Here is a 9,140-nt window from a genome sequence, read left to right as displayed (position 1 = left end):
ACAGTATTAAACAATCTCCAAAAATAATTTAAAGAAATTCTTCTCAGAACATGCTGCTATGAAAAATATTTTAATCTGACTCGTAGTTGGAGGTTGTTTAACCTCATTGCAGGAAAGTAAGTCGTCAAATACAGCCTACTAATACCTAAAAAAAGAAAAACAAAAAATTACTATTGTCCAACTAATTTATCATAAATTTTCTATTTTCATTCAATTTGTAAATTCTGATTCTAAATAAATCTACACACATTATAAATCAAATAAATCTACACACACTGTAATAAACTATACCGTTCAACATAGCTTTTTGAAGCTTTAGATATGTCGTGCATTAAATAGCTAACCTTAAGCTTAACTTAATCTTAAACCAATAAAATAACTTAATCTTAAATCAATATAATAACTTAGCCTTGAACCATTAGAATTACAATATACATCTACACCTTAATTTATTCAAAATAAGTAAAAAGCATAACATTAAGAAAAGTGTCATCTTATTGATATTTTTATAACAGGTAATATTTATCAAAACTAATAGAAATAAATTATTTTTATATTTTGAATATCTTATCTTTTTCATAAAAGTTATAAGAAAATATCTTGAAATGATATAAATAAAATCTAAGTCTAATAAAATATATTAACTATTATAAACAAAGATAATTTTTGAAATTGAGATATAATCAAAATGCAAAAGGACTTTTAGAAATGAAATGAAACTATCATCATTAGCAAAAAATTTGTTTCTTGTAAATTCTTTTTGATATTTGTAAGCACAATTTTTTTTTAAAAACCCATACAACTAAGCAGCTTTAAAAGCCACAACGCTTGCAGTACCAATTTTGAAAGTTATTACATCAGTAATATCTATTTTAAATTCATAATACTTGCTTGGATCATGGCTTTATTTAGATAATCTTAACCCAAACATCAAGGTTTAGAATTATCGGATACCTTTTATCAGATCATTGTAGCCTGATCAAGGGTATATCTGATACCTTGTATCAGATATTTATCAACTTTAAAAAACAAACTACAAAATACTTTTGTTTTTGAATATACATTATATAAATAGATATTAATGAATATAAATGAGAGAAGCACAATTTTTTAAGATATACGCCAACTTATGTATGAAAAATTATTAATTGAAAAAATCTGTTAACACTTCAGTTCATTACTAATATAATGTAAAAGCATGGGCGGATCCAACATTTTTCGTTCTTTAAGAAAGCTAACTTCCAAACATAGAGCAAACTCCAAAAATTTATATGTTTATACTTATGTCAAATAAGGATGCTTTGCAAAAAATGGCAATGATTGGAGCCTGGGAACAAAAAAGTCCCAAAATTTTTGCCCCCTCCCTGCCCCAAACGTGAGAGCAACAAGTTGATAAAATGTTTTTTGTACTATTTTTAAATAGACTTAGATTTGTCAATAAATTTTAAGTTTTATATTATAATCTCTCAGCGTTCAAAAATTATGATCATATAAAATTTGTAACCCCCTCATTTTGAGGGGATTACAAATTGAATTCGAAAAACCTTGTTCAAGTGAAAGAAAACTTTAAAATAAAAAATGCAGTCGTTCATTTAGTAACAACAATGATTATAACATTCCGATAAACTTTTCGATTCTTCAGAATGAGCTCGTAAAATTTATTTTTTGTCCTAAATGCAGGAAAGCAGTAACTATCAAATAATTTCCAAAAGAGAATGGAATTTTCGTATCTTCTATGTTTGAATTGCACAAATTGTGACTGGAAATATGAATTTGAAAGCTAACAGAAAACAATTAAACTTACTTTAGGATAAGCTGTAAGCTGCATTAATTATCCAATGGTTATAGCTTTTCGTGAGATTAGTCAATGTTATCAGGGAATCCTAAAAACCTTGACCAATATCACGAACGGTGTTGTAACTTTAATTTCAAGAAAAAATGGAAAGTGTTTAGACGCGCAGTTTTATCCAAATATTGCAAAGGATGTGCCATGTGGAATAGGAAAAAAACAAACCAGAGTACTTGAACTGCCAAACAAATCATATCTGCCAAGCAAATCACAAAAAATCTTCAGGTCCTATGGAGGCTGCTGGTGCTATTTTAATGTTTTATCCATCAATAAAAATGATGGTTTGCGTTACAATTCATATATTGGTGATGGTGACCCATCATCTTTTAATGAAGTCAAGTCTTCTAACCATATGGCGAAGAAGAAACAACTGAAAAATTAGATTGTGTTGGCCACGTTCAGAAGCTATTAGGTACACGATGCCGCAGTTTGCTTCAAAGTATGACGGGGAAAATATTAATGATGGAAAAAAATTAAATGAGGCAGGAAGATTGACAGATAAAGTTATAAATAAACTTCAAAATTATTATGGAATGGCAATTAGGCAGAATAAACTATTATACAAAATAAAGAAATCTGTTTGGGTTGTGTTATTTCATAATAGTAATATAAGTAATCCCATCGAACGCCATCAATTCTGCCCTCAATCAAAACAAATACAAACCCACATTGAATATACCATTGTCCATTAAAGCTGTTCTTCTCCCAATTTTTCATGATCTTTCAAGTAATGAGTTACTTTCCAAATGTTTACACGGACAAAACCCAAAACAACAATGAAGCTTTAAGTTCTATAATATGAAAAAAATGCCCCAAAAATATTTTTGTTGGAAAAAAGTTTTTGGAGATTAGAGTTTCATTTGCTATACTACAGTTTAATGAAGGTGCTTCTGACATTTGCAAAGTTTTTGAACGTTTAAAAATTCCCGTTTGGTCAATTTATGAATAAAGGATTTATTAAAAAAAAATAATGAACGAATCAGAAATATGAGAAGAAAATCATCGAAAAAAGGAATACAACAAAGAAAAATCCTTAAAAATATAAAGAAAGGTTACTTAGACATTGAAGATGTATCAGAAAAACAACCAGCTTATTCTATTGGTGGTTGGTAGTTGACTTGGAAAGTTTATTGCTTTTAAAACGTTATTGTTTTTTACCATTTGAAAATTTTCAATATGCACGATTACACAGAATTAAATATCTCAAGATCTAATTACAATTTTCAGGATATATTCATTATATTCATATGCAGGAGTTGTATTAGAATTAGGCTCTAATACAAAATAGTTCGTGAAATAATGCCTGATATGTATATATCCCCCACCTCACACCCGCAACTGGTTCAATATGGTAATGTTTTCTAAACTATATGCATAAAGTAGATGATTCTGTTACAACTCCTACATTAATATGGGACCTATGTTATTGTAAAGTTTTGGAGCAAATAAATGACCCTATCTTGAGATAATGCATTCTGCGTATTTTTCTTTTTTATTTGCTTTTAGATTTGGGTAAACGAGGCAAAAAAATTTATGTTACAAATTATTTCAAAATTTCTATCAACATTCACTTTTTGACCAATTAAGCCATGAAACTTAGTTTTTTAACTGCATATTTTAGTGTAGACTGAACCAAACGTAAAAATATTATAGTCTACACTAAAAAAAATCTTCATATGAATGATTGTTGTAACTTAAAATAGCTAAATACCCCAACCTATTTTCTATCTCTTTCCCGCCCTTGTTGCGCCCCTTAATAAAACAAAAGCACTTCCGAAAAATCCTTTGACAATCACAATGTTTTCATAAGGTTTTCACGTGATTTTAAAAATCGGATAAGCAAGGTTTCAAGTTTGATTTTGTTTAATAGGTTTGATTTTGTCAAACACGCTAACCAAAATGATAAGTTTACTGGTGTTTTGCTCCCTAGTAGTTTTAAATATTGCATTTCCTCACGAAAATAGATGCGACAGTGGAGAAAAATATTGGTGCAAAAGTTATGAAACTGCTTTAGAGTGTGGAGTTTTAGCATTTTGTCAAAATAAAAATCCAAATTTTCGAGCAAAAAAAATAACTTTTAGTCCTAAAGGAAAATTGGAAAATCCAACCGAAGAGATAGTTTTCGTTGAAAATGCTGCACCTCCAGTAAAAATTGAACTTTACTACGAAAGTTTATGCCCAGGCTGCAGAGCATTTATCTTAAGTCAACTTTTTCCAGTTTTTCAAAAGTTGTTTTCTACAGGTATAATTGATATTGGACTTTATCCTTATGGTAATGCAGTTGAAAGTCAAGAAGGAGATAAATGGGTATTTCAATGTCAACACGGTGAAGCAGAATGTCAAAACAATCTTATAGAAGCTTGTGTTCTTCACATGCTAAGTCATCCTTCTCAGTTTATGCCCTTTATTTACTGCTTAGAACAAGATCCAAGTTTAAGCAACGCTATGGCATGTGCTTCAAAGCTTAAAATTGAGTGGGCTTCTATATCGACTTGCTATAATGGAACACAAGGAAATCATCTCATGCATGAATTAGCTCTAAAAACAAATGCTTTGAATCCGCCACATCAATATGTTCCATGGATTGTTGCAAATGGGCAACACACCGAAGAAATTCAAAGTAGTGCACAGTCAGATTTGTTGCAGTTTGTTTGCCAAACCTACACTGGTGTGAAACCTGATGTTTGTCAATCAACTTCACAAAAACGTTGTTATAAAAATTAGACCAAATCAAATACTCATTCACTATCTAATTTTGAAGAATATATATTATAATATATATTCTTCAAAATTAGAATATATATATATATATATATATATATATATATATATATATATATATATATATTCTAATTTTATATATATATATATATATATATATATATATATATATATATATATATATATAAACTTATAATTTGATTTTGTGCTTAAACATTTTGTGTTAATTGTTAAATAATTTTTCCACTTAATATAATATTTTTATTGAACTTTGCGTTATAAACTTTGTGTTAAATAATTTTTCCACTTAATATAATATTTTTATTGAACTTGTTATTGATTTTGTTCTTGTTCTCTTCAAAAAAGTTGTAATCTATAGTAGATTAGCCTAAGCTGTTATTTTTATTGTTATTTACTGGCTGTTTTTTATAAGTGGCTGCTTACATATAGAAAGTTGTATGTATGTATATATATATATATATATATATATATATATATATATATATATATATATATATATATATATATATATATATAATATGTATATAATATATATGCATAATATATATATATATATATATATATATATATATATATATATATATATATATATATATATATATATATATATATATATATATATAATATTTATTATATATATATATCTTTTTTAAATTAATTTTTATTAGGAAACCTTATCGAAATAAAATTTGGATTAACTTTTTTATACGCTTTTGATAACTAATTTGTGGCTAAATTTTTTAACCATGGCCTTGACTTTTCTGCCTTTTAACGTGTCTTTAAAATTATAAGTATAGGCATTTTTGTCAAAATATTTTGCAGATTAACTTGCATAATTTTTATTGATTTTTTTGAAATGTAACAGGCTAACAAATTTCTTTCTTTTGTTGTTGTTGCTTACACTATGTTTTTCTCATAGTATTCCTCATTTTGAATTCAAATATCTTTTTCTTCTATCATGTCAAGTTTTAAAGATATTAGAGTTCAAATCGCAAATATTTGGGGTAAAATCCCTTATATTGTCAAAAAAAACCTCTTCAAAAACTTGGCGTGATAGAAAAAAAAGAATTGCATATTTGAAATCAGAATGAGCAATTCTATAAAGAAAACATTGTATGCAAAAAAAAAGTAAAATTTTATTGGTATGTGTAATTTGAAGGGTTTAATAAGGTTAAATGTTTAAATAAGGGTTTAATTAAGGTTTAATTTTTTTTTTTGAAATATTTATGTAAAGTTAAAAAGAAATGAATTCTTCAAAAATAAATTTAAAACCAAAAAATTATTAAAAAATGTTTTTTTGGTTTAAAATATTTTTAAATAATTTTTCCGTAAAAATTTATCCGTAATTAAATAAAAAATAAATGAGTACATAAGAAAACGATCCTAAGTTGCATAAGTCAGTCATACTAAGGGGTCGTCAATAAAGTAAGTACGCTTTTAATCCCTCCTCCCCCCCCCCCCCCTCTTCCTCCGCATTTTGATAAGCATTTTTTTTAGTACCCTTCACCTCACTAAAAGTACCTACGCTTTTAGCCTACTTATTCAACATTTTAAGATATTTTTCTTCAATTTAGTGTCTCCTTACTTTTATAATTGACCCCATACATAATGGACGATCCCTTACAGAAATGACTATTAAAGGATATAATGTGCGATACAAAATATTTAGGTAATAACTTATATTCTTGACGAGGCCAACCACGTGGGTTTCAAAGTGGAGGGACATATTTAAAAATTTCTTTAAAAAGAAAATAGGTCCTTTAGAAAATCAGTATCGAATCTCGATTAGCGTTTGGTATTGATACTAGACAATAACCGAGTAGCGTATCGAGATCATGCAATACTTGTAACGGTATTGCTTTGGCACCGGTAATAACATTAGGTATCGCAGCTCGGTTCTTTTTGTTCTCAATTTTGTTGCAGTTAAAGATTTGTAATTTTAATTAGTAAATTTATATAATAACTGGGCGTTTTTGCCTACGGGCATTTGCCGCGAAACCACAATAACGGCTATTTCGACGGGAAAAGTCATATTTTAAAATTAAAATAAAAGTATAGTTCTTAGGAAAAAGAAAACCTAGTGGTACATCAGCTAAAATGTCATTTAAAAAATAATAAAATGAAGATTAAAAAATAATATAAAGAGATTGTCGCTGCAACAATGTGCAGTTAAAGAACTGTGAGTCTAATTTTTAATTTATAAATAGAAAAGAAAAAGTGTAATAGTTGGTAATTTTCATAACTGACTTTCTTTCAAATTTAAAGGTGAAAAATGATTACTCAAAACTATTACTCGCCTCAATTACCCAACCATGAAAATACTTTATATTTATTAGCCAATATTTATTAGAATTTTATCAAGGTTCCTGCTGATAAAGTTGTGAAAACCACGTTTAAGTATTAGTTTTCGCAAAAAGAACCATATAGCTTTAAAAATTAGACTGAGTTTGATTGATCCTTTTGCTGAAACCAAATGTGGTCGAAAAGTATTTTAAAGCTAAATATTGTTACCTTTATTTTTTGGACTTGCGATTGTGATGATTGATAGCTGCAATGTTCTAATAGTATTTTTGATGATCTATTTATGCTTGTAATGTTCTAATTGTGTCTGAGATGAGCTAATTGTGTTTGTGATGTTCTAATTGTGTATGCGATATTCTATTAGTGCATGCGTGAAGCAAAACATGGTTTTAAATAATAAATCCGTTTCCTTAACTGAAAAAACTGTAAAATCCAAAGAAAAAGAAGTCATGTAGACAATTGTTGTTACAAATGCAGCTGTAGGGGAGAGTATGCAGCCATGATCCTAAAAATCTATCAGACCAATTTACTGAATATATGTTTTCATTTCGATCTCCAAAGTAACAGTACATAATAGCAAATTTTATACCTTCTTATAATTCAATAATCTTTTTTTACCAGAATATTTTAAGTAGATTTAAAATTATAAAAACTAAGAACCCTCAATTGGGATCATGGGTGCATACCAGTATGCTCCCATGATCCTACCTATATGAACCCTTGATCCTATGTGTGTATACACGTTCTGAGATCAAACTTATACCATAAATGTGTAAGAATTATTTTTAAGTCGTCAAAAGTATATCTATAATAAATACCAATAAAGTTATTATTAATTTTACTACAAATTTATCTTTCTTAAAAGAAAAAATCAATGAAAAAAATGTTATTTTTCACTGAGACTCGACGTTTTTTTTTTCATTACATTCAAGATCAAGTTTTCTTTTCCTTGTCATGAAGATCTTATTTTGCGTTTCATATTTTTTCTTTTTTGACTGAGACTATTTTTTCATTTCCTGAAGCCTGTTTAGTTCATTTCGAACAGGGGTGTCTGTGAGAATTCGGGTACGCTGACGCTTACGTCTTTTAATAAACTTCCTTGATCCAGCTTTCGGAAATGGCCTAATTTTTTCTAGACTTGCTTGATGAGAGATATTAATAGAAACACTGGATAGTTGACTTACAGGGTCAGATATAGGCTGAATTGTCAATACACTACAAGCTGGCCCTGATGACAGACTTGACATCAATGATTGATTAAAAGCTGGGGCATGAACAATAGCAGAAACTGGATCAATAATACCTGGAAATGGGTTAGCAGTAATAGGTTCTGGACGATCTGTTACATATGAAGCCAAAAACTCATTATCAGAAAATACGTTAGGATTAAAGGGTTCAATTCCTGCCACGGCAAATCCTGCAGAAATGTTAGACAAAGTAAAAGCTTGTGCATAAGCTTTCCTTACAACTGCAGCTATATCATATATGGTTATCGGTCTTGGATTAGATACAACCCAATCATCACAGGCTGTATTGTAATAACTTTTCAAAGGCCTATAAACTGACCGATCTAATGGCTGCAGCTTGTGACTACAATGTGATGGAAAGGACAGCATAGTTATGCCATTTTTTTTAGCTAAATCTAAACACACAATTGAAACATGGCTCTCATAGTTGTCAAGAAGTAAAAGCACTGGATTAGCTGGTGAATATTTCACATTTTGAATAAAATGTTTCATACACTCGAAAAACATTGCACAATTCATCCAGCCAGATGGGTTTGCAACCCCAACACATCCAGGTGGACCACCATTTAACATACTTCCTTTGAAATGAACTCTTGGAAAAATAAAAAATGGAGGGATTGAGTTTCCTATTGCATTAACTGCACAACAAACTGTTACCAATGTCCCTCTTTCTGCTGAAGTTATCCTTCCAACTTGTATTTCTCCTTTTTCAGCAATTACTTTAACTGGTTTTTGAACGGTTGTAAGACCTGTCTCATCAACATTATATATGTTTTGTGGCTGAAATTTGTGTCGCAGACGAACATCTTTTAGATTGGTGAAAAATTCTCCGACTGTATAACGATTAAAAGCAGATGCTCGTGCCATACTACTAGCTTCTGGATTTCGTAAAGATAACTCATTCCTACGTAACATAAATCCACGAAGCCACTGTTTCCCAGCAATTTGTAAACTTTTCCAGGATTTAGGAATGCGTTTAGAAAGAGTCTTTGCAAATTCAT

General features: G+C 29.1%; 2 protein-coding genes across 2 annotated transcripts in view; one reads left to right on the top strand and one right to left on the bottom strand.

Moving 5' to 3' along the window:
- The first annotated feature begins 3,687 nt into the window (after nucleotides 1–3,687).
- On the top strand, nucleotides 3,688–4,981 carry LOC100207226 (gamma-interferon-inducible lysosomal thiol reductase). The gene has a single exon (XM_065816706.1). The coding sequence runs from the start codon at nucleotides 3,749–3,751 to the stop codon at nucleotides 4,571–4,573; it is 825 nt and encodes a 274-aa protein (XP_065672778.1). The 5' UTR covers nucleotides 3,688–3,748; the 3' UTR covers nucleotides 4,574–4,981.
- Nucleotides 4,982–7,893: 2,912 nt separating this feature from the next.
- The window catches only part of LOC136089864 (uncharacterized), a 1,353-nt gene continuing 106 nt past the window's right edge, over nucleotides 7,894–9,140 (bottom strand). The window contains exon 1 of the mRNA XM_065815956.1: nucleotides 7,894–9,140. This exon is cut by the window's right edge and continues 106 nt beyond it. Within this exon, the coding sequence (XP_065672028.1) occupies nucleotides 7,894–9,140 (1,247 nt within the window).

The sequence above is a fragment of the Hydra vulgaris genome, chromosome 13, assembly GCF_038396675.1.
Source record: "Hydra vulgaris chromosome 13, alternate assembly HydraT2T_AEP".
Lineage (NCBI taxonomy): Eukaryota > Metazoa > Cnidaria > Hydrozoa > Anthoathecata > Hydridae > Hydra > Hydra vulgaris.
The sequence above is the reverse complement of the archived record's forward strand: the minus strand, read 5'-3'. Positions and strand labels throughout refer to the sequence as shown.

Coding starts and splice junctions, on each gene's coding strand:
- LOC100207226 (XM_065816706.1), top strand. CDS start 3,749: ATGATAAGTTTACTGGTGTTTTGCTCCCTAGTAGTTTTAAATATTGCA.